Raw genomic sequence first — 27170 nt, 5'->3', positions numbered from 1 at the left:
TCTGTACACTACCGCTTCTACAGAAGCAAAAGGAGTTAGAAGGACAACTAGCAAATTGTATACTTTTGAAGGGGGTAATGACTGCAAGCAGTAGCCATTAGAATGAACTAAATCATGATTAGAACTGCAGTTTTTAACTGATTAAAGGAATTTTTCAATTCAGACTCTAAAAGAACAATGATCAAAACAATCCAAACTGTACTCCTCCTTCCCTCACACCCTCCAACCTCCCCAAACTAAGATAACATGCAGATAAGCAATTGCAATAAATAATCTGGATTAATTAATCATAACGATCAGTAACAGATCAGAATTAATTGAACTGTAACAAACAGAAGTGAATTACCTCGTCTTCGCCCATAACTCCTCGCTGCATGCAAACAAAGGACAAATTGTAAAATGTCAAATAACTGTATCATGCCCACAGACTAAAATATTTAAGATACAAAGAACCACGTGGGTAAGCAGTAAGTAAAACTCTGCTTTATCAGTATCACTTGGTACTGATAATTGTAGATGAGAATGCATTAAAATCTCACATAAATATCATACTACTTTACTACTAAATTGATGTTAACACCAGCTGTAAGTAAAATTCTTTCAAATATTTCGACGTCTTTAAACTTGATCTTTGCTTCATGTTAATTATGGACAAATTAATTATGGGAACTTTGCAATTCACCCTCAAAATGTGATTTGTATCTTACACAAGTGCCTAAATAACACACATATGGTATTGAAACTGTAAAAAGAAAAATACTACTGTAAAAAGCATGTAGCAAGTGTTAAATTAATCACAGACACATCCTGGTCCACATGGAACAGTTTGTACAGTCCTTTGCAGTGACAATGCAAATGCTGTAAGCCGTGACCTTCCTTTTTCATGAAAAGACCTAGCAGAAAATTAACTGCAAGGTTTTGTTTGAAACAAAGGATGCCTTGTACTAGCAAATGAAATCAGGGCACAAGTCACAAGAAATAGCATTGTATCAAAAACACTGCACAAAGGCAAAGCAACAATTTCACAGAGACTGCAAGTAAATCCAAGATTTTCCTAACTTTTGAGTTTTGCAAGATTCTTAAAGAGATCATGCTTGCAGCTACAGTTCAGAAGACCATACTGATTGCTTCTCTGCCTGAAGGCTAAAAAACTAAAAATAGACAGATTACTAATACAGAAACTATTAAGCTTTGTGCAATTTCTTAGTTACATTTCCACAAAGTATTTTCTATTCCTGTTTAACAGACTCAGTATCTGAGAAAAATTACTTTAATCATTACACAGTGGCATTAAGTATCCAAATAGATGTTACTATTAACCATAAGATCATAGCAACATTTAGGAACAGACTGCTGTGTCTTGGCATTATTGTTTTGATTTTACGAGGCCTCTGTACATACAAGCCTCCTAAAAGCAACTGTTGTTCTGGGCACTGAAATACATATAGATTCAAAATCACTGATTCATAAATGTCATCCATTGTTTCATTCTCATATTATGAAATACTTATTTCCTGGTACCTCCTATTTGATTAGGGGTTTTCAAAAATTTTATTAGATACAGTATTTTTTTCCTTTGTTATCTTGATCCTTCTGACTAGAAATTCACTGGATTCCCTATGGAACTCTAAAAAAATATATATATTTCTTGTTTTTTCTCCCTTAGAAAAATTATTTTTACACAACAGTCATCTTTCCATCCAATTTGCACTGAACTTGCTTTCAGATTTATTCTCTCTCACCTGAAAGAATTATTATTGAAGAGAATAGTTTTTGCTTAAAGGTTTTCAGATCCTTAACATTTCTACTGGAAAGCCAAAATAGAAAAAAAACCACTTTCTGGAAAGAGACCCAGGTATCTAAAGAAGTGGAAACACTTTAATTCAGATTTCCAACAACAAAACAGCATCTATAAAACCGTGTATTCTTCTGTGTGATCAGCTCTCTCACTAGGTGCTGGGGAGACAGACTGATGCTGAGCTTCAGACATGTTTTCTCCCTGAAGCCAGGCCCTCAGAAGACACGCAGTTCTGTCACTGCTGCAGCATGTACAAATCTCTGACTCCTGGCCAAAGCGACTCCCACATAGCATTAGCAGTAGCGTCACTAAGCCCTCGCCTAGCCCCCACATGCCTTTTTTTTTTTTTTTTTTTTAAATTCCATCCACAAATAAAACTAGAGTAAGCAGGGAAAATTCAAGGGCAGCCCATCTACAGCAATGTCTGCAGTGCTGTGTTCTCTCTCAAAGGATAATACTGTGATGCTTACTAATATTCATCTTTCGGGACAAGTGTCAGGATACTGCTTTTCTTCTCTTCCAGCCCCTTCAGCCCACCACACCAGCTCAGCTATTTTCTCACATTTTCATAGTTAAGACGAGTTGATATGCAGAAAAATATTTTGTTACAGAACAACTGAAGTTTTCTTCTTTGTGCATTCAAAAAAACGAAACAGTAATTTTAAGGAACAACAAAAAAGAGTTACTAAAATGTTAAAAAAAACCCCAATGCAGTTAAAACAGTAGATGGTGCAGTATTTTATATATATGGAAATTGCAACAATGTACCAAAGTTATCTGTGTATTTCTTGCCTCAGCAAAACAATGAAATCAGGGAAAACAGGAGAAAAACTGTACCTGATGTTGTCACATCATTTACTTTGCTTGTAGGGCAAACCTTCCTCCCTAAAATTAATGTCTTGCTCATTTAGAGTGCAAACTAGTGTGGGCAGGGATTTAGTGCTACTTTGCATCTAGAAAAATGCAGATTTTCTGTATTTATTAAAATAATATGCATATAATGTTTTCCACCCTACAGAGCACGCATGCTTACAGAGAATGGCAGCTGTATAAATATAGTTAATTACAGGTTTACCTATACATCAAGACTATACAGATGTATTTAACATACACATAATCAGTGCACATGTTTATACATAAATAATTGCAGGGAAGACAGCTCTTTTGGAAAAGGCCAGACACTGAAGGCAAATAACCGATTTACAGCAACAAAAAAGGAGAGATTAAATTGTTTCCTTTAACTTGTCCAAATACTAAGTCATACAGAAATTTGTCTTTTATTTTATAAAGTTGGATATTTTAATTAGCCAGTAACTTGGAAAGATTTCAAATGAGTGAGAATGCATGAAAGACACTTTCACATTATAAAAAATATCAATTAGGCAACACATACAAGAAGTATAATGATGCCCAATAAAATGAAATCCAGTAACACTGGAATCTTCCAAAATTAAGAGTGCTGTATATACAACAAAGACATTCCCTTTTAGTGAAAACCTTCTTTTTCTATATCCCTGAAGTTGCATGCTAATACAGCTTACGCCCATCAGAAAAATTAAAATCCCCTTTTCTGCAATGTAAATCAGGTCACAGATTTAAGACATAAATAAATACATTTGCTGTGCATGCTTATCTAACATCAAGACAATAGATCTGTACATTATGTGAGCAATGTTACCACAAAGATACCAAATGTACGGTTTCATTTCATTCAGACACAAATTTCAAATACACAACCAGAGATCAAATATACACATATTTCAAGAACTCAGCTGAATGACTAAGCTGAAATAAAAATACTACGTTTTGTATCAGGAAAAACTACCAGGCAAACTTCCTACAAAGATAAAATACTATTTGTCACTAACATTACGAAATAATGATCAAATAGTGACAGAGACATGATGAAGCCTTTTTCATTAATAACTGTAATTTAAAGAAATCTATAAACAGCTAGAACAATAATTTCCCAAGAGTCTAGACGAAAGGATGTAGATGCCTAATTCCCATTTCATTCTACTGGATTTGGGCGCCCACATTCCATTTAAATTTCTTTAGAAATAACACCTTCATAGATTTTAAGGCTGAAAGACATCATTATGACCATTCAAGCTTGGCACGCCTATAAGACTACAAAAGTTCATTTAGCAATTCCTGTATAGGAAATTTAGTCGTTTCTGACTGAAGTGCTTTCTTTAGAAGCACAACCAGTTATAGTATCTGTAAGAAGCCTAATATGCCCCTGCTAAACTAATCAAATGGGGAATTACGTTTCAACAGCAATTGAAAAAAATTCAATGCTTTAAAACAAGAGAAAGTGGGGGAAACCCCATAATGGGGAAAAAACACCCTACATTCCAATAAACTTGACTCTTGAATTATTACTTGCTTTCAAAATGTTCTCTCTAAGCTGAGAAAGCTGCAGTCAGGTATACCCATTCCAAAGTATCTTTTTTTTTTACTTTTGAGAGATAACAGTCATTAAAAATGCATTACTTTTTTTTACAGCTTAAGCTGAAACAGATACATAATTATACATAATTTATTAAAACACATAAATCAGGTTTCCTTTAGTTCATTTCATTAATTTAAATAATAAAAACTGTAAATATTAATATTAGGTACAGTTCAGTAAGTACATTTTAAATGAACTGGAAAAAAATCTATCATTTATGAAGATGCAAAACTACCCAATGAAAACTTTTATTTAGAAGTGATTAGTTGTAAAAGGGCTGCACAATTTCAGCCTGGGTCATGTTAGAACCTTTCTGGAATCCAGAGATACCAGTTCACTGAAATGAATCTCACTAAAATCCAGAGAGGGTCAGTGTTAAGTATTAGTGCATGCATAAATGGCAGAGGGTGTTTAAAAACATCTGTGATTTGCTTTCATGAAGGTCTAGTATTCCTGCTCTTCCTCATAGCTACTACAGTACTTACTAAGAAATTAAGGGACAAATGTGGAGTCTTTGAATTACCAACTCTTCTTTTCCCAAATCTCCCCCCAAGGGTACAGAGGGAAATGTTAGCTTGAACACACTTAAGTGGAGCAGGAAATTGAAGTTTACAAGTTCATCAACAGGTGTTCAAACCATAATCCTCATTACTGCACATTTGAAGGAAGGCCCTCAATTCTTGCTAAGAAAGAAGGGTTGTGCAGAGTGAGTAGCTGGAGCTTCCCAAAAGCTGTTTCCAGTGCTTCTGTTCTTGAGCTGCAAGAAGCTGCAGTTAAGACATGCCAACCTGCAGGGGCTCTGAAGAGTGTTCCTGACTGCAGTGGCCTGCACTGACAGCTACATCAGACTCCAGCTATGTGGAAGAGACTAGGTGTCTACACAACAAGGCTCTGAACTAAATTCTAAAGGGCATAATTTAAAAAATTATGTGTTGCAGCACCTTTCAGATACTTAAACTGTTATTTTTATCTCATTTACTGAAGGCTGAAAATAATATTGCAGCTTTTAAAGGGGACAGCAGTCACACTAAGTGCTACCTTTCAAAGTACAAGAGGAACCACACAACCATTAAAAGCAAGATATTTTTCAGTGCGTGTTCTACCTTTGTGGTAAGATTTTAGAATAGACTGGTACCACTGGTGTTGCTCCAGTGCTCATGATAACAACAAATCCCTTCTTTCCCAGATATTCCACGGAGTAACAATAGTTCCCAAGTGCTTTTTTAGCATGCAAAACTCTAAAAAGAGACATTCACCATTCTAAGTAAATATAACAAATTTAAATATTAATTTCTTACAGCCATCTCACTGAAATACTTCAGTTTCTCTTCCTACCTTCCCATCTAACACTTCCTTGTACAGTGGCAGATAATGACAATTGCACATACACCACCTGAACAAACCAGTTTGCAGAACAGGTCTTAAAGCTGCAGTTAAATACAGAAAGTAAAACGTAAATGTTGTGACATCAAGCACATTGATACTAATGTAGAGGAATCAATACAGCGTTGGCTAAACACTGATTTTATTTAAGTACCTATTTTTTCTTTTCAAGATACTCCATTGTCTTAAAGTTACCTATTCAATACCAAAAGATGCACTTCTTCAAATAGCCATTGTGCAGTATTTTCCTTTACTGGGCATAAAGGTAAATCTTAATTTCCTTAAAATTTTAAACATTTGCTCAGTGTTATGCAATGAAAATAGGTATTTGTTTGCATTTTATATCCATTTGCACAAGTGCAAATGACTGTGCAGAACGGGTAAGGCAATTAAAAAAACCACCTAACAACAACAACAAAAAACCCCTCCATATAATTTCAAACACCAACAAATGTGTTCTGGCCATATTTTTTTATTAAGAGGTCTTTACTGTTAACAATTAGACTAATCAAGTGAATGACAAAAGTGTACTTTGTGTACAACAGCTTCTATGTCTTCTAATCTAGAGAAGCTGTGACACTACAGCTCTAATTTTTCCCAATGCAGAAAACACTTATGCGCAAAACCCCTGATTTATTATTGACTTAGATGGATTACCAAGCTGTGCTTCCTTCTTTAGCCTTGAACAAAGGCTAAAGTTCATGCCTTTACTGAGTAGCAGATGTTCATGAAGTCTGACCTACTGGGAGAGGAACATGAACATGAACTCTAACTTCAGCATATTTCATGGATAGACACGTGCTTGACAAAAGACACTTTCAAAAACCTCAGCAAAAATAAAATGTTATTTCACAGGAGTGGAATACAAAGTGTCTAGTTCACTCTTTATTTACCCAATACAGAAAAACATGTGTTTCTGGCCTTCTTATTTTTCTAATTCCTGTTTCAGTATAATAGATTTACTACAGCTCTTTGGAAAACATACCCCTGGACTGCTTGAGAACAAAGCAGAATAGTGCATCATTATGAGCATTTCAGATTTCCAATAAGCTAGATATAATGAAAGTCTGTTGCAAGATTAGCTCTCGCCATTCAACTCCAAGAAATGGCAACAGTCCCATCACTGTTGAAGACCAGAGGCAAGTAATTCAGTAACAGAATAGAATAGTATAGTTTTATACCAACATGTCAGATTTAAGCTAAGCTAGAGATAATTAGAAACTGTTATAAGATTAGAACTTACCATTTAACATCAGAAGATTGTCAGTCCCCGGATGTGGATAACTCAATCGACCTTAAAAGAAAACAAAAACCAAAGAACAAAACAAATGCAGAGGTTTTAGCTATTATGCTAGGAAAAATAATGAAAAATCACTGCTTAGAATTTGCCTAAGGGAAATAAAGAGCTAATATTTAACTCCAAGCACATTAACCAACAATACCCTTGACCCAAGTTAAAGCTGACAAGAACAGACTTCTTAACCTTAATTCTCTGGTCATAAGATCTGCAGTGTACTTTGGGATCAGCTCCAATAGGATAAAGCCACTTTTTGTTTCATGACACCCAGAAATAGTGCTGACTGCTTTAGTCTTCTCTTTCACAGTGACTGTGAATAACTGCACTATGCACATTGCTTAACAGAGTGGCATTTCTATAGCTTAATGCTTCTCTACTGAAGCAATTTAAGAAAAATCATGTTATTAAGAAATAAGGCATACAAATTTTATTAACTCATTTATGACTACATCTTCTTGTATTTCATATAAACCTGGTATGTAATATTTTTCAGTAAGTCTAGCCACATTAGAACAGTTGCTTATCTACAGATTCAAAATTTTCAGCATTTTAGATGGAATAAAAAATTACATGTAAACCTTATATCACCACATTAGAATTTTTCAAGAACTGCATTTTACTACACCAGTAGCATGTTATACTTTAGTACTTAAATGAATGGCTTAAAAGGCACAGATGAAGCGTCTGTTCACTACAAATTCCTTTTTATTAAAGGAGACTTTTTCTTTTTACAGGAAGCTGCAAACATACCAGTAGTGCACACTAACCTAGAGAGACATTTACAATATCTGCTATGTTTGGAAAAACTGTGGTTGAATGTGCAAAAACCTGCATTGCCATCTATCTTGCTATTCAAATATACTTGCCTGCTTATAATCTGAAGAATATTATATATATATATATATATATGGGAATACTGTGACTTAAACAACTAAATTTTTTCAAGGAAATGGGAATCCTTGTAGAGGCATAAAGAAGAACCCAGTCTGGAAGCAATGGTCATGTAGAACTCACACATTTTTAACGGGTCATATATATGCAGAGAGCTTGCAAAAAAAAAGAAACCCCAGGGGGAAAAAAGAAAGAAAACCAAATCAGCAAGCTATATATTAAGGCTGTCTTGCAGCTCTTATCATACACCCTGCTTGGTCTTCTACTACTGGAAAACCCATGATCTTAGCAGCAAGACTAGAAATTTCTTTAAGTAGTTCTGAGTCCCAAGGGACACCTTTGGGGTTAAATAAAAAATATTTTTGTTGTAAATCTGTAAGTAATAGGGCTTAGGTTTTCCTCTTCTCCTTTAAGGAACCAACATGGTAATTTTCTGCCAAAAAAAATTTGAAAAGATACACATCGCAAACTCTGAAATGTAAAACTTCAAAATAGCAAGATTAAGATAATTTAGGAAATTTTGTTCAGCCTTATAATTTGCAAGCATTGTGCAAAAAAAGATTTTTATACAGCTAGGAACTATGTGTTGTCCAGATTTTATTACTGTAAGAATGGATAGTATCAGAATACCCGCAGATTAGGTGAGAACAATTTGCTGTTGAATTTGGAAGCACTGAGAGGCTAGGGCAGACTCCCGGAGAAGAACAGATGAATTCCACCCAGAAGGACTCTGCCCTCTTCTCTAACTTGAACAGAATCTTTGAGTAGGCTTAGGGAAAACACTAAACACAAAAACCTTTGTAGAAGCCTCTGTCTTTATGTTTCTTGTCTTCAAAGTGTCCAGTTTTAATATATTTCTTCTTTTATACTGAACATCTACAGTTATATCTAGTGTTTCTTGGAACTGTAAAAATTCTACCCTTCTAGCAATGCATGCTGGCAAAACAGGCAAAGAATCAGCAAAAAGGCATCTTTAAATTGCAGTCTGGGCTGCCACAGCTCAGCCTGGTGTACAAGTTACTTTGCTGTACTACTTATGTTTTTGCTCCATCAAGGCTAACATTCATTTGTCTAACAGCAAGAATTTCACAAGATCGCTGTCATATCATGTTTATATACACTGCTATAGAAACATTTGTAACAGTATGAGGCGTTCCTTGCAAATCAGAATGTTGCATTTATTGAGAATAACAAATGAAATTTTGAGACATTATCTCAAACTTCCTTGACTCTGTGGTGACAGTCTTTCTCCCTGTCTGAATTTATCCTCTTTTCCTATTTAGCAAGAGAGACAAAAGGAGAGGGGTTTTCTTCCTGCAATGATTTCATAAACAGAAGTCAGATTTAAGTAGGTACTGAGAAGCTCACCAGTGTCAGCACCTGGGGAGGAAAACTTCTAAAAAATAGTAAATTCTAGGTTTATGCAATTCTGTTCTTGAATTCTTTTGCTTCTTTCCTTTATAGGTTCACAAATAAGCTGCATCTGAAACACATATGCCAAGCTGAAATAATGAAGGACTTCTCACTGAGTGGAAGGGAAGGACTGCAACAGGCAGCTGGGCCCACCACTGCAGCCCAAAACCCCATCTCATTGTTGAGGAGATGAATTGAATAACTCAAATAATAAATTATTTCAAGGTTAGAATGGAAAACAACTAACACAATATTCAATACACTTCTGTATTGATACTTCTAATTTTTATTTACATGGTTATTTCAATGAAATCACACTTTACGGCATTCTTGTGAACTATACCCCTGTATTTGCTACCTGGTCTACCACTTGGACATACAACTTTAAGAACATTTTAAACATAGAATGTTTGCTTCCTTTTTCAAAATGCAATTACTGCTACTTATTTATGATGTTAGTTAGTTTCTTATCCCTCAGCTTAATCTGCTGAAATAAGATGAACCGTTTTCTAGGCTGTCCATCTGAATTTCACGACATACATAAATTCAGTATATTTCACACGTGGAATTGGGTTCGAGATCAGTTTTTTTACAGAGCTCAGACCACAGGTTATTCTAGTTAAATGGACATTTACTATGTTAAACCTCACTTAAAATATCAGTATGTAGAATACAGAAGATGGGAGCACCATCTTGTAACAGTTTACTTTGCTTCTATCACATACATCTTTCTAGCTGGCTATTTTCACTGTATGTTGTTCAATGCATTAAAAAAAGATACCATTTTAAGAACAAGGCACAAATCCTATCTAATCCCATGCTGCTTCAATGTCAGTAATCTAGAACTGTAAAAACCATTCATCGGTCTTCCAGCAGTCCCAGCGGCCTCCGCCTGCTTAAAAAAGTAGGTTTAATAATAAAGATGATTGAATAATTTAAAGTCAGCTACCAATTAGTTAGAAAATATCGAATATTTAAATAATAGACTTAGCCCATTCCTGAAAATTGTAAAGTAATTAATTCATTACCTCTCTACAGAGCTTGTCTACACATCCAAAAGTTGTAACCTGCTACTATCTGGAACAAATAAAGTGCCTAATATTACCATTCTGTATCAGAAAGATCATCATGTTACAGAAATTCTCTGTGCAAGCCTGAACTTGCAACTTCACCATGCTACTTACTGCTAATTAATAATTCTCAAGTATTGTGGCTAAATTGAAACTATTTCCAAGAAGCAGCAGGTATGCCTGACACTTCTTATACAACTAGAGTTCTATTAAATCTAGCCTCCTCTTCCTTACCTAAATGTAATTAATATTAACAGAACTGCCTGCCCCACACATATTTCTCAATGAACTCTTCTGCAAGGACAGAAAAAAAAATGAAAAGCTTCAAGTAAGTTTTGGTGGGCCATTCTATCCACTGAATCCAATTAAGAGTCTTGCTAATCCAAACATGAGGAAAGGGTAACGAACTTAGTTTTAGCAACATTTCTGTAATCTCATGTTACTGATAGGGACAAAGGAAATACAAATTTTTGTAAACTTCTTTTTGGCATACTCACTTTTTATTTTAAGACAAATTCAAATCTACTTTTAGAAATGCATACTTATTATTTCTGTTTAACTGAACTGCTGGAGGAATCCCCATATATTAAAACATTACTGACTCACAGATTCACAAGTTTGATATTTCATGTCTACTCTCCCCCTTTTTTTAGAAAAGTCTTAGTTTGTTGTATGAAGGGACTGAGAATCAAAAACTCCTTACCAATTTTCCTTTTTTTCAAGAGATCTCCTGAGAAGAGAAAAAGCTTCCAAGTCAAGCTTTTCCCAGTAAGAGAGAATGGCTGAGGATGACACAGTTTCAGAAAGCACAGTTTTTGAACCAGCGTAGTTAGGACAACAGCACAAACCCGTGTTTGGCCAACACCTAGTTACACAAAGCCCAGAGACTGCCTTTCCCAGGGCTTGCGTTGGAACTATGCAAGTCACAACGAGGCCAAATGGGATGTCTCTCATAGTCCATGTATTCAGACAAATCAGTTTATCAGTCTTAAATATAGTCTTTTATCAGAAAAAGTTTATATGAAAGAAAGAAGAAACAATGTGTATGTAAGATTTCAAAGCCTTTTACGTGACAAGGGAGAGAATTTTTTTCCTCTATATTTTTTTCTAGCCTCAGAAACTCTTTTCTTGGCGCAATTTGAATTACTCTAGGAAGAAACTATGCAGATTTAAACTTCAGAGCTTCATAACACAAAATATAAAACAAATGTATTTGAAAGAAAGACAAAGCTCTTTGTGCCACAATCTTTACTGGAGAGTTTTTAAAACAGCAGGTAATTCCTGCTGTTTTAATTCCATTAAATCAGTCTCCTTAATACTAATATATATTGCATAGAAAATGTAACAACTGCTTCTAAGCTTTCTCCATATCTGTTTCAGCCCAAATGCACTGTCTTTCCTGCTTTCTGACAGCAAAATGCAGTGATATTTGGGGGAGCAGAAGTGGAAAAAAGAAAACCAGGTACACAAGCGGTATGTCTGAAGAACTGTACTAGCAATACCTCTATGTGTCAGACTATCAGTATCTTAATTCTTCTTCCAATTGTTTTAAGAACTATTAGAAGAATAAAAAGGGTATTTAAGAACAATGATATTAAAATGAATTAATTTAACTTCAGTTTTTATTTCACTGGAATTGAATGGATGGGATAATCTTAAACATTACTTAAGGTCTTGTTATGAAATGCATTTCAAGAAAGCTGCTTGGGAAAGATTAGTTTTAATATGATCAGTATTTCTGCTACTATGACTAGTGGAGTCAAACATCTCCCTATTACTCTACCTTGGAAGTATCTTATTGAAAGCTAAAAATTACTTTTCTTTTGATCACGTGTTGTAATGACAAAGCTTTGTCTAAGCAAAGCCAAAACTAGTCATGTATAAACAATTTTCTGGCAGGCATAAACTTAGCTTTCAGTGAATCATATTTGAAATAATTTTTTTTCAAGTTCATGAAAGCAAAAGTGGAGAAATTTGACTTGCTCCTAAAATGGATCTTGACATGCAAAACTTGAAGCTATGAGCTAGTACACAGACTGTCTGGTCTGCATTGGGCAAAATCTGAGACAAGATGCTTAGTCATACTCCAGATATTGTAAGCAGCTAAATCTGAAACACGTGCTTAAAATTCCAGGGACTTTCATTTTATTGCTGTGATTAGATATAAAAGATGCATTGTTTGAGTGTGCTTATATTTAGTTGAAAACTTGTCATAAAAATATTCCCTAGTTACAAAATACTCTTTAGTTGTAACAAAATATGTTATATATTAGTAAGAGCAATAAATAATAATATTCTTAATCCCGTGCATTCTGAAAACAAACATAATGGAGTTTTAAGTAAATGTTAGATTTTCTGTGGTGAAAAGTCACAGAGACTGATATAACCAAATTACAGTTTCATGTCTGGCAGAGAAAAGAAAAAAAAAGTTAAAGTTGCTCAGAAATTACAGAAATTCCAATTAATGGTGAAAAAAATCAGAAGACAGTAGAGAAGAACTAAAAGGCCAATATATGACATCTCATCCTCCCATTTTCAGTCTGTAAGGAACATTTCTCATGCCTTATTGTTAATAACATAGCGGTTTCAGCTGAAATCACATTCACGGAGAAAAAATATCTTATCCATCAACTTGGATAGCAGCACACAATTACTCTATTTAAATTCAGTTGGCATGTGCATTGTTCTCTGGCACTTGAACAGAAAAATGGATTTCCTTTGACTTCATCACTATCTATGGCTTCCATCTGTTTTAGTTCAAACATAAAACTTAGCAGAATTTTTACTGCAAGAACATCGCTGTTTAACTGTTAAAAAAAAATAAATCTCTTAACTGTAGACTGACACCATATTCTCATGTCCCTAGAAAGCACAGATGGAAACTACTGAGTTTTTCAAGGTATCTACGTATGAACCAAATTAACTTTCAAGTCTTAAAGCTTTTTCTTCTCTCATTCTCCTTGGAAAATTATTATTGGAAATACATAATTTTCATCTATTGTAACAAAATGAAATACAAAGAGATTAATAAAAATAAAAATTAGTATCTTCTGTGCTCACTGTGCCTCTGAAATCTCTTCTGCATTACAGAGATAAAATTAAAACAGTGAGATGGCAGGGGGAACCAAGCAACGAATTCCATTTGTTGTGTCAGCATGTACAGAAAGAAGAAACAGACTGATTTTCATCTTCAGGAATGCGAGAGGTGCCAATGGCAGTATATTGCAGTAGAAGATCTGCACTCTCTAGCTTTATGCCTAACAGCAGCTTCCAGACAAGGAAAGAAGTAGTAACCACCTGAGTGTGGCAATTAGAAGCAAGAATCCTCTGTAAAAGGAATGATCCACTGGGTCACCTCAGCCTTGAAGAGATATGCATGATTTTAGCACACAGCAGTCATCACTGGGCTAGTTGTTTACAGGTTTCAAACCTTTTGTTTTACTTAATGTTTTACAAACATGTAGAATAGACAGAAACTGAGCTTAATAATGGACTTGAATAAAATTGCTAAAATGGAATTAATTCTCTCTGGGCCATAACAAAGAAGAGATCAGATTTAAAAACAACTTAGAAAATTTAATTTTGGCTTCCACTTACTTTAAAGTCAAGGAAAATTAACATTTTAAATAAATGCTAGATACTTACAGATGCTTTGTAGAGGTTTTTAGCTTGGGAAAAAACTCCAAACTTTTGGCTAACTATTTTTAATCTTAAAATACTATTAAACGCTATCTGAATGCTACAGGTCTTCCAAGTAATTACACAGATCTTAAAAGAATCATGAGCAGAGTAGCAAGGTGTCCTTCAAATTAGGAGAACAACAGACCTTTCTGTGCTAATGCAATATACAGTAAGTATAGGAGCCTCTAGAAATGGAGAATGGATGGGAGAAAACAATGCTGCAAAAAAAATTGATTGTTTTATTTTTTCTATTCAGTACAGAGATTTAATTTCTACAAAGCAAGCCTAAAGTCTTGGGTAATTTTAAAATTAGATTGTGTTAATCTAATTAGAACACCACAAATGAAGTAACATCTGAGCAGCCCAAGTGAAATTGTGTTCCCTGTCCCAATGTTCAATAGTAAATGCTACCTGAGAAAGTATGGAAGAATAGAATTCACGAGAGTGAGTGAATGTACCGTGAAAAGAGGAGTTAAAATGGAAGCCCACAAATACTAGCTATATGCTCACTGCTGTGGCCAAATGACTTAATAGAGCTCAGGACTGTAAGAGGAACCAGCATTATAAAGCTAACTGTGTTTCTGGACTTCTTCAGAGATTTGGATGCATTAGTATCCTCCAGTAGATTTGAAAAAAAATTTTAAAGGACAAACCCTGATTTTATAAATTGACTTGGGTTTTTTTTCAGCTTTCACTGCAGAGAAAGGGAAAATTACCTGGCAACACTTGGAGTGGATTGTTTTAAGTCACTGTGAAACAATGTTTTCAGTAATAGACAACTTAAGATTGACTTTTCATCTAAATGAAAAAACAGTTCATTTTCCACTTTAATATGAACTTAGAATCTAAATTAACAATCAGTATTCATTCAAATATGCAGAATGGATGACCCTTTTTTCTTTACTTAGCATAATAACATACCTTTAAGTGGATCATGCTCTGCTCTCATAATGTCAATAAGGGAGTTTTCCAAAGAGTGCATATTCAGACTGTCATACATTCTATTTCGATCCTAAAAGAAAACAAAAGCCTTAGTATTGGTATACAAATTCTTTTGTTTTTAACAAAAAACTTGAAAGGAAAACACAAGTTCCTTCTAACAGCGGCCCACTCAGACACTCTGAAGATGGACAATGATACAAAGTAAGATCTAATTTTATTAACTTTAATTTTAACAGCATCCAAATATAAAACTAGAGATGCAGTGTGAAGAACTCTGTGTGATGCAGTGTGAACAAATGGTGTGTATGCATTTGACAGCCTGTGAATGCCTATTTCCTTCAAAACTGCTTGCATCAGTTCTAGTGACCCACAGCACAGTTATGCATAAGCTGATTAATGAAGGAGGCTAATGTCTGTAAGAGTTCAATTTAATTTCATGCACAAGTAAAATAGTGAGGAAGGTGGGGAACTACAGGACAAGGACAGTCATGTCACATAAAAGACAGCATTTTCTTGGTGCTTGGCCAAGTGCCTGGCATGGGCCACCAGCCCCTACCAGAGGCCACACTTGCTGGCTTCAGGGCCTTTGCATACAAAGACTTGAGTTACACACGGTCAGCCCTTAATGGTTAAAGGGTGGAAAATTAAAGCTAAACCGTGAAAAGAAAATGTCACAAATCTTACTAATAGATTATCAGCCTCATAGAGGACAATTTTTTTTATGTATGATTATTAGGAAGTTACTGTACTGTCTTTAAAAATACTTTCACTGACAGTAATAAAAATTATTGCAACGAACGGAATATGTTTTCACTAATTTTGTTTTACCCAAGCCATTTTCTCACATATTTTCCAATACACCCAAGTTGCAGACACAGAAAAAAGACTACTCCTAAATTCTTTGGTCTTTCTGGGATACCTTTTAGAAACTGGAAACAGTTTGTGTAAAACTACAATCTCTTCTACTTTCAAGGCTTCGGCTAGATTGTATTGCTCTAAAATCCTACAATTGCACCTTAATTTTACTGTGGTCTTCACTCTAGTAATTCATAGCAGAGTACGATGAAATATATACATCCGAGGACTGGTGAAATTCCCTAAAGATGCAGCCATGCACTTAGTATGTATATTATAGGGACAGAAGGTATATCCCACATTCACTGTGACTTTCCATAACAGTTTAGCAGAACCATAGATTCATTTAAAACTACATCCCTCAGCAAACCGGAATTCTTCACATTGGAGGAATAAAAAAAGTAAGCTTTGGAACAGAAGTTTTCTTTGAATCCACACTATGACTTCTGATCAGCTTTGCCATGATGAAACCAGAGTTGCATGTCTTAAACAGTTTAGTCAATGTTGGGATGAAGAGGAAGAAGCCTTTTTTCCCACCTCTCTCTATCTCAAACTACTATTAAGAGTAATGGGCTCCTGTTGGGTAATATATTCTGTTAAATATTATTACCTGTTGGGTAATAATAATCTGTTAAAAATATAAAACTGTGGGTTTCTCTTGTCTCCTGCCACATCCCAGACCAAATGCCACTGATGCTTCACGATGCAAACTTTAACCTGGTTTGATTGCCAACAAGTAACTATCACTATTTTTGTTCACAGTAACCTTAATTTTGGGACTGGCTGGCTTTTGCTCAGTTTAGTTGCCCTGAGAACCACCAAAAGAAACTGAAGTGACTAATCTGCTTCCATGCCCTTACAGGTTTGTTTCTCAACAACACAATGAAAAGAACCTGCTTACCACAGCAAATTTGCTTTCTATAGAAGGTGTGAGCAGTGACCAAGCTGGATTTGTTCCCTACTGTCCCCTAGTATTCAGAAGGTCTCTCATCAGGATTGTTAATGAAGTCTTAAATTCAGTTTACAGCACTAGTGAGTAGGTAGTCAGTGCCCTTGCAAAAAGCAACACTGAGTAAAGACAAAACATGCTTTGCTACTTTTGTAGCTGATAAGGGAAAAGAACGAGTATTGGTAAAAACCAGACTGAACTGTATATGGTGTTTCATCTTCGTAACAGGCTCATTACAAATTCTCTTATTTATTTTTAACACTGCTACATACATATGTGCTGAGGTAACACATGACTGTCTGAGAAATGGTCATTATTACAGACCTAATGACACTCTGTGGGCTCAGGCATGGTTAATTCCTAGAACTGGGCTACCAGGTCCTAGACCTTACAGAGAAATGGAAAAGTAAAACACAGAACATGAGCTTGCAATTTACTTGTAAGCTGCTCTACTGGGTGACATGGTGCAATGATTCGAACTTCACCCCTGCATCATTCTCTTTTGAAAGTTCTGTGTATCTAAAGCAAAAGGTCTTGCTTTGCTAGAAGCAGAAGGAAAAATAAGCTTTTCTCATCCTTTTTAGAATGTCTGTTGTTTACTTCCTTGAATTGCATTACTTAATTTTGGGCAGTACTACATACATACAACAAACATACAATGGGCAGATACCACACAATATTGAAATGTTGTGAATACACTGAAGTACAGCAGGATTTAAATATGGGAATTGCATTCTGCTCTCCCACTGCCCACACATCACACTACCCAATTGTGATCACACTACCCAATCCTGGTAATCAGTGCTTCAAAATTTTAATCTCTATTCCAAATGACACTGATGAATTGCATGCTATAAAGCAACACTACCTGAAATTTAACTGTCTCTAAAGGAATAAGTAATTCTTTGGGTACGAGGCTCATTCTAAACCTTAGTGCAGCTTGGCTTTATAATGCTACAACACGGCTTTGAGCTCCCCAAATATGTAATCATATCTTTCAAGAGAACAGTTATCTATGCAACAACTAAATCAGAAAACTTCCATTACAATTTTGGTCGATTTTTAGGACAAGCAAGAAAAGCACTGTCACAGACTATGATTGTTCCAGATCTCCATGCATGTGAAAACAGTCCCTAGAATTAGGATTAGCTTTAGTTTCATTATTTCAACATAACTGATAAGCAGTAATCTTCTAAAACAACCTGGACCTACTTTTAAAACAACATGGAAGTAGTCCCAAAAATTAGAACTATTTCCATGTTGTCTTAAAGACAGTTTCAGATTGTTTTGGAAGATAACTGCTTATCAACCATGCTGAAATAATAAAACTAAAGATAATCAGTAGTGCAAAGGCACTGATACCTAAGCATTTATGTTAATACACACTTTCTATCATCCTGACTCCAGAATTGCCAAGTTTGAATTCCTGTTAAATATTTTTCATTTCCTTCAGCTCTGTGGCTCATCAGTCCCGTGCTAAGAAGCAAATGAACTCTTGTTCTTGTGTCAGAAGGTCTGTATCTCAGTGGAATGTCACAACATAATGCTAGCTTTTTTTCCCTCAGAGCTGATAGTTAACTTCTCCCAAGCACTACAAATTCTCAGACTAGTTTTTTACTTTTAACTGTCTAAATGTTTGACTCCTGCTTGATCTACCTTTCCTGTATCAGAATCACAACTGCAGACTGAGTGATATGGTTAAGTAAAAAATCATCTATGTAAGAAAGTTTACAGAAAATGGTAGTTACTTTAGGAATAGGAAAAGCACAAAGTATCCTTCCCACAGAACACAAGTGCTAGAAGGAGCTTCTGACAATGTCATACAAAGTACACCCAAAGAGTATGCATTTGAGAAGTTAGTCCCCAAGCCATGCATATGAATATGCACGAATGGGAGAAGGGCAGCTTTCTCTGAAGAGCAAGTTTCAGAACTAAACTCATGAACAAATAGGTTTTTTTGCCACATTCTGGTAGGACTTCTATATATACCCGCGCAACGTATGCAAAGATTATCCTGTCTGAGCATTTGCAGAAACTGCAGTCACATCGCTAAGCTTATATATTTTCATTTAAGCATAAAGCAAATACAAGGACCAAAGCTATTGATTGGTGAATAATTTTGCGTATTTTGAACCACAAACACTAGTTCATAGTTACGAAGTTTGACACCTTTGAATTTTGGAAGCATGCTTTGAACTACTGATTTGTGGGACTACTTGAAATAAAAAAATTGGAATGCTAACACTGGTATTAAAATCTGTAAATGGTAGTATCTTTAAGGAATGATCTTTACATGTCTCTTCATGTTCTAAAGAAATGTAGCACCATGAGATAGGAGCTGAAGAAAAAAGTCAAAGCTTACAGTCATTTCAAGTATGGTCCTACTTGGCTGCAAAAAGGACTCCAACTTTGACCTTAATGAATTAACTGAGTTCGTTAAAAGCTAAATTAAAGAAGCCTTTTTAAAACTGCTTCCCCAACTCAAATATTAACAAATTCAATTTTTTTCACCTTAAACCTGACCCCTGAATAAAAATGTGCTTTAAGATTAGAAAGCAACAGGTGATTTAGTAATAAAGTATCTACACTTCAAAAAGTACCTGAATATAGTATTCATTGTTAATGCTAGCAGTAATAACAACTCCTACATACATATTCTAAAATACCTCTACTAAGATCTACATTTCAAGTCATTCTCATTTTATTGTGGATATACTATAATCATAAGCCCCTTGCTGAAACCATAACTAGTGTAAATGAGAAACTAAATATGAAAACCTATTGGAACTACAATTTTAGCTCTATAAAAAAGCAAGAAGGAAGACAAAGTCGACACACAAAATTGCTTGGTTACTTTTCACAGTGTCATTAGTGGTAAAGAAGAACTAAAGATGTCTGGTAGACATCTGTGAATGGTCAACCTGAGAGAAAAGTGTTTAAAGTTAAAATGACACCATCAGCTACATAAGCTAACTAAATTGAGCCTAAAATGCACCAAGAACAGGTCCTGTGGTGAAGACACACCCACTTCCCAGCTACATAAGCATTTAAAAATGAATAAAAAATCCCAATACTGGAGTACTTCAACTCAAGAATATGTATTCATCACCTGGAAACAACCAGAGACCAGACTATGTAGATGATTAAAGTCTTGGCAATCTTGACTTACATGGCAAATCTAGAAAATTTGTATATTAATAGTTTCAATGAAATATTTAAAGGGACATTTAGAAATTTGAAAGGGAAGTTGTTATTCAAGTTCTGAGTTTCTCACACCCTTGCCCCACATCTAGAAATACCTATACAGTCTTGAATACTTAAATGCAAATACGTCAGCACATATAGCATATGTACTTTTGGATAAATCTTAGGTGAGAACACATTCATTTTAACTCTGAGAACAAGGTGAGATAAGATACCCATCATATACTCACTCCTTTACTATCATGGCTATGAAATATTTTGTTGAATTTCTCTAACTCTGATTTTGTATTGCATTGATAGAATGAGCTGTATAACTCAAGAAAATTTAAATAGCAGCAGCAAAGTCTTATATCATATGAAGTCATAAAAACATTTGCATGTTAAGACCTACAAACGTCCCACTAATTGATTGCTTTGAATGGCTAATCTGTGCAGCTCCTAATACTATTTATTCAAAGGTTGTGATCCTGAAGTTAAAAGCATGGCCATAGACCACTTTCCCCAATAAGAGATATCCCCAGTATGGTTCTCAAACATAAATATCTGGTTGTGTGTGATATTTTAATCAGTCCCAGGCAATAAATCCACTGCATTAAAAATCCTGAAACTGTTCTGTTCCAGCACAGCCTCAGTAAAAATAAACTGGTAAAGCCTGGCTTACAGATCAGTGTTTGGACAATTACATTACTCTGAAGAGTAAGAAAATTCTGCAGCTAGATAATCTCAATGCCTTCAAGTTTAACATCAGCTGCCAAACACTCAACACTTTTGAAAAAACTGGCCACACATTTAGGAGTCTAAACATGGCATTAAGAACTCAACTTTAACAACTTGCTCTTCACCTAATATTCACTGGTATGTGAATAGATTAGCCATTAATAATGTTAAGCTGTATGAATTGATATTAGAATTACCACATTGCAAATTTGAAATTTTCTAAATGGAAGTGATTCTAAGGCAGAAGAACATGACAGCTGCTTAAGTTAAATATCTAAAACTAACACTCATTGTGACACAGCATTAAACTCATTTTGTTTTTCATGTGATTTGCCTTCTTTCAAAACTTGAGCACATTTCAAAAAGAAATAGAAAAAGAAACAGAAAGATCTGCATTTGTGGAAGATACTACCTCACCATACCAATCCCCAGCTGGAGAGCTACGTTTAAACACAGAATAAGAACACTCAGCTTTCAGGACCATGAACATTACACACTGTTTGTCTGAGCAAACAGGAAGGACAAATCAAGGTGAAAACCACCCAGAAACATGGTGTATTTCCTTAATTCAAAAGCGACACAGAAATTAGATTCATGTTCATAGAATGCAGTGTTTTTACTAGAATGAAAGTAGTCAAACATGATATGTAGTATTAAACATTTTTAACAGGTTTTAGTAAATATATTTGCAAGACAGTAAGAAAAACTAACCTTGCAATCAAAATAGAGTTAGCAGAAACTGCAATTCTAAAAAAAAAAAATTTAGAAATAGTTAAATCACTTTCCTCATACATGCAGTTTAAATCAAAAAGGTGGATAATACAAAACATGATCACTGTCCTTGGATTTTGGCCACAGATATGCCTGTAGCATGTTTTTTGGGGAAAAACACTTGCATAAAATTTTAATAATATATTTTCAGCTTTGTACCCTATAACTAGGGCTTTTTTTTGTACTTTAGGTCAGGGAATAAAAGAGACTATTCATATCATCTGACTTCCTGAAATGCAATATAAGTGCCTAAAGTGGAATCCCAGGGGCTGCATAAGGTCAGTGGTGGCAGGTATGTTCTTCTAGAGAATTAGATTATCTAAATAAGGAACCTAGATTCTCTCTAAGGAGAGAGAGATAGGCCCCTCAATTAAATGCTTAACTAGTAGGGTGCCAACACTTGACAAGATTTCTAACTGTCCCTTTAATGATTCAAGTGCAAGGCAACAACCCTTCCCTATATGAAGTACCTACAATGGTGGAAGGAGGATGGCTGAACTTAGACAAAATTACATCTAAAGTTTTATGTCTATAAAAGAACTGTATTTGATGCAGTTTGTGTTAAAATCCTGAGAAAGGCAGAAAAGCGTCTAACGCTGAGGCATGTAAGAAAAACTTGGCTAGATGCTTAAGGTGCTCACATTTAAATCAGTGTTGCCATGATGTTTAATTATTTTTTACTTAAAACCAAAACAAACTGCTGAACTTTTAAAAAATCCTAAGAGAGGTCTTTCATAACTTCTGCAAGCAAAAGCAGCTTTGCTGGAACTAATGTGGCCATTGTGAATTCAACTTCATATGGGGTATATTTCAATTCTAACTAAAAAGTACAGAAAATCTGCTTTCATCCCTACAAGCAATACTTGTAATAGCTTACTCACTTATCAGTAATGACATTCATTGTCACTGGTATATTAGTTTAATGTCAAGAAATGTTTTTTTCATCAGAACTGATGCAAGTTCTATCTGGGGCCCACCCAGCAATGCAAACACCAAAGAATAAAGAAGTTTGATGGAAGGGCAAAGCTTCGAATTTGCATACAATTCCCCTGTGGTTTATCATGTTTGCATGAGGTACGGGTTTTTTCAGAAAATGGATGAGCAGCTGACGTGCTGAATGCTATCTGGACTTTGCAAAAATATAGCATTTTTAAAAATGGTAGCTGAATGTTGAAGATTATGCAAACTCCCTGAGAACACTAGATTTTCTAAGCCAGTTTTTAAATTGCTAATTTTGAGCTAGCTGAAGTTTGGAAGAAAGGTGTTTTGTCCCCTCCCCTACGAAATAATTACTGCAGTTAGCCCAAAGAAAAAGGTATTCTGCTGAACTGTGAATGATGCAGTATGTATTCAGCATGCACACTAAGATGTGTTTGATCTGTGGAAGCTTGGAAGAGACAGGTAACTTCTACATGCACGTAAATACTTTTGTGCTAGACTTTCCAAACAGCACAAAATTTAATCTGTACTATTTTTTTAGTATTTTCCGAAATGGCTACTGTATCTTTAAGAACTCTCAATCTAAATACCACAGCCTTTTATGGAAGGAGACAAGCACAGTACAAATCAGCAAGATGGGTGCTTGACAGCATTGCAATTGCCAACAAGTCCTGATGAAAAGAAGCACGAGCTCTAAGCTCCATTTAACTTTTTCATTATGACTTGCAAAATGTAACAGTCATCACAAGGAATTAATCATATAACAATAGTGTACTAACTGAAAAATAAGAATATGACAGTGTAGCAAAATAATTTATGGAAACATATAGTGTTTTCACAATAGCAGCAGATAACATTGCAACCCTTCAAAGAATTTTATTTTTACTGTGTTCTGCAACTATGACTTTATACATTTCAGGGAGATTTAAGCATAGACAGACCAACAGCATAAATACAGCCAAATAGGCCTATTTAATTGGTGGTCTGGTGCTCATAGGTGTAACCAACAATTAAGAATGCTCAACTTCTTATTTTGACATTATGCCTTAAAAAAATCCACCAACCCCTACACAGAAACATCAAGATATTATAAAGTTAAACTGCAAGGATTTCTTTCCTAACTTATTAGGCACAAATTATTCAGACGATAGCCTAAATGCAGAATACACTTGTTTAGACATAAAATGAGTTCATCCATATTTGAAAACTCCTGTAGAAGCTTCTGAAACTTCAAAGTATTGGTCACATGGACCTGTAAGGCATACTGGATGAGCAAATACATTCACAACCTGTGCACTTAGCCATGTATGAATTCCAGTGTATATGCCACAGCAGTCTCAATGTATGATGGCATTAATATCCTTAAATCTGTTCCTTAGGTTAACATCTTCAGGACAGATTTCAGTATTTACTTTCTACTATTTTTGCGGCCCTGCACAGCATTATCTATCTGTAACCTGTTTTCCTTAATAGAACACAATTCCTGAGGAATACCACATTTTTTCCCCCCCATCTTTCTACCCACACAAAATATAATTCAACTACAATATTCCAGCTAGCACAGCTAACTAATGGAATATGCCTTGACAGTATCAGGTCCAAGTGTGTATGTTTCAGCATAACTTTGGCACATCCAAAAATCAAGTAAGCTTCAAAAACACTGCAAGTATCAAGTGCACCTGGATAGAGTCAGGACATGACCTCCTGTGCCAAATTCACCAGAAAAATGGTATAAAAACCCAGAACTCTAAAGGGAAATCTGGTCCCAAGGAGCACCTTTTGCCACTACTTCAGCTGCATAAGCATCAGATTGCCATTTATGCAAATACAGCTCAAATGTGGTCACAATTATGACAAATGAAAGGCCTCTGCTAACAAGGAGTAACTCAATTAATATAGGTAAGAATGGGAAAAATAATATTTTGCCAAGAGATTAATGAGGGTGGAGTTAAGTGACTTAAAGTCACGTGAGACGTCACTGGCAAAATTCAGGTGAATCCAGATCTTTAGTCCTAAGATACATCCTTCCATTTAACACTTCTAAATCACAGGGCCTCCAGGCAAAACAAAACATAAAAGGTGCTACAATGTGGAGGAAAAAATCTTGCTGACACACAAACAAATCAGCCTAGAATACCAATAAAAGATGAACATGTCAAAGACTTGAGAACCATCTACAAAAGTAAGAAAACCTAAGTAGAAGGACAAAGCAAACAAAAAATACCCGGAGGCTGAAAGGGATTTTTAAGAAAATGAGCGTTACCATAGGCAGAAAATACTTGCTGGATTAAACATACTATGTTTTATTGCTTCATCAGTGCCTACAGCTTGTAGGTTTTTTGACAATCAATATTCTTATTCAACTGTGAGATCATATATTGCTGAACACACCCAACACATGGGGATTAATTGCAATTTAAGACTAAAAATAATACAGAAACACAATTTTCAAACCAAGTATCAGGACTGCAACCACTGTTTAGTTCTCATTTAAAATGAATGAAGTAAAAATGCTATGCAAGACCATGAACACGGCAGGTATACCATCCTTACCTGCAAAGGAAGGAGAGTATTACTGTTGGTGTCAGTTCGGAAAACATTATCTTCAATCCACGATTTTGGTGTCAGTGATGGAGTAGAGCGAGTAAATTTAGGAGGAGCTATGACATTACCAGAAAAAGGCTTCTTCAAAGGAGAGATCTGGTTCATAGTTCCTGGAATTCCCATGGTTCCAGTTCTACGATGGTCTCTGCCATGCATTCCTCCCCAGGATATATTTCCTGTGCTCCAGCCGCTGCTCTGATTGCTCCAGGGTGACTGCTTCAGAAGAGGCTAAAAAAGAAAGATTAAATTCTATTATTCTGAAAATACTTGAAATTATATTCTACTTAAAAAAACCCAAGCCCCAAAACAACCAACCACCAAGTAAGCAACGCGCAGTCATTTCTATACTCTCTTCTGAGAACATGTAAATTACCTACTGAAGCAAGGGAGAAAACACAGCTTCATTAAAAAAAAGTCATTCCTATTGCCCCATATGTCTCCCCCAAAAATGATGCAGTACTTGTGCAGGCAATTTTGATTATAATTTTTATCATTATTATCATTTTAGAAACTGTTAGCACTTTTAAAGCTATGCAGAGGAAAAATTTCAGGGTGTATAAAACAAATTTTAAAAAAACCCTGAAACCCGTTTTTATCATAGATTACTTGCTATTCTATGATGAAATCTCTGCAAAAGTAATAGAAGAATTTCAAATATATAAATTAAAAACTATTATTAAAATAGTATTTCTATTTGTACTCAATGAGTAGTAGTATTTCATTACAATGAGTAGAAATTTAAAAATTAAAATTCAAATGGCAGATTTAATTTCCCCCACTCCAGTATTTTGAATATCATTGTCTCAGTATTACCATATAAGAGCAAAAAGAGCACTGACTACTGTACAAAGAATCTGTTTGAAGGAGATATCTGAACATTTCCATTAAAATGCATTATTCTGAAGCCACTGTTCAAATGTTTCTGGAGTAATGAATGGAGTAATTTCTGGAGTAATGAATCTGTGGGATTCGGCAGGGTGTACTCTAGAATTTTTTTTGATGTTTTCTTCTCCTATCCAGATCTGGTGTACCTTATACCTTCCTAAATACACTTTTAAATGCACTCTATTCTCTAATATGAAAATGGAAGCAGTTTTTAGAAAGACTATTTTTAAAGGATTAAGTTTTTATCCGTAAGATAAAACTTCTGCTAAAAAGTGACCTATAGTGGTTGTCATATTAGCAAGAGGCGGATCCACTGAGCATGACTGACAGTGAAGGACTGTATCTTTAGTAGTCTCAAATCTGACTGTTCTTGGAAACGTTTTCCTCAAACATAGAAATGCAGTGGGGGTGTGTGTGATGATTCTAAATTCAGTTCTGTGAAGTGAAAACACAGTACTTTTATCTCTAAGCTTAGCTGCAAGCAACCCTCAACCTGCATTCTAATAACTTAAAAATTTAAAGCATGTCAATATGTTATGTATCAGGTAAAAGAGAACTTTCTGAAGACAGAAAGATAAAATTGTAACAACACCTCCACCACCCTCACCCCCAGAAACAAACCAAAAAAAACACTAAAGCCATTCTTGGTCAAGTGATCAGGAAAACATCCTATTCTAAATAATTATAGATAATTACGTTGTAAAACTTGAATACTTGTGTTGGAATTTTGGGAGAGGCAGGCACTCTATTGTGAAATAAACCTTTAGAGATAATGCCAAATGTTAACAAGCCTCTAATATTGCTAGCTATGCTGTCATGGCACTGTTTAAGTATACCCACAACTTGTAAGTGAGAGAAAATTCCTGTACACCTCACTGTTGGAGAATTGCTTGGAATTTGTTTGAAGAAGGTTATTATAAAAGTTAAGGACAACTAACTCCTAATCATAAGGCATTGTAATTAGTTCTTCAACAGGCATACAATGTGAGATTCCAGTTCTGATACAAATGAATCGCCGCTGATTAAATCTGACTGGATTTAATACTAGAATGAAAAAAAAAATTAAGATGAGGCCTACATAACTTAAGCCTTTCATAAATGAGCAAATTATGGAGCAAAATGGGCTTATAATGCAACAGCTGGTAATATTAACACGGATTTGCTTCTCACTGATTTCTTATAATATTCTGTTCCAGAAAGAAACGTAAACTACCATTTTAACATGGGATTGTTAAACCCGATTAAAATCGGTTACAGAACTTGAAACACTGCGCTGTCCTCAGACACATATTCAAGCAATGTCAGTCAAAAGTCCT

At 35.1% G+C, this 27170-nt stretch overlaps 1 protein-coding gene across 8 annotated transcripts in view; it reads right to left on the bottom strand.

Annotated features, from left to right (window-relative positions):
• Nucleotides 1-27170, bottom strand: part of CPEB2 (cytoplasmic polyadenylation element binding protein 2) — a 51292-nt gene that overhangs the window by 21572 nt on the left and 2550 nt on the right. For 3 of the 8 annotated variants that reach the window (XM_084205075.1, XM_084205079.1, XM_084205072.1), the window contains 4 exons: nt 24919-25197; nt 14910-15000; nt 6880-6930; nt 347-370 (listed from right to left, as the gene is read on the bottom strand). In XM_084205075.1, coding sequence (XP_084061201.1) covers nt 347-370; nt 6880-6930; nt 14910-15000; nt 24919-25197 — 445 coding nt within the window. Of the gene's footprint in view, nt 1-346; nt 371-6261; nt 6379-6879; nt 6931-14909; nt 15001-24918; nt 25198-27170 lie in introns of those variants that run through there. The other 5 variants (XM_084205073.1, XM_084205074.1, XM_084205078.1 and 2 more) reach the window with 4 other exon arrangements.

Source organism: Fringilla coelebs (assembly GCF_963513975.1).
Source record: "Fringilla coelebs genome assembly, chromosome: 4".
NCBI lineage: Eukaryota > Metazoa > Chordata > Aves > Passeriformes > Fringillidae > Fringilla > Fringilla coelebs.
Note: the sequence above shows the minus strand (reverse complement) of the source record. Positions and strands in the feature narration are given on the sequence as shown.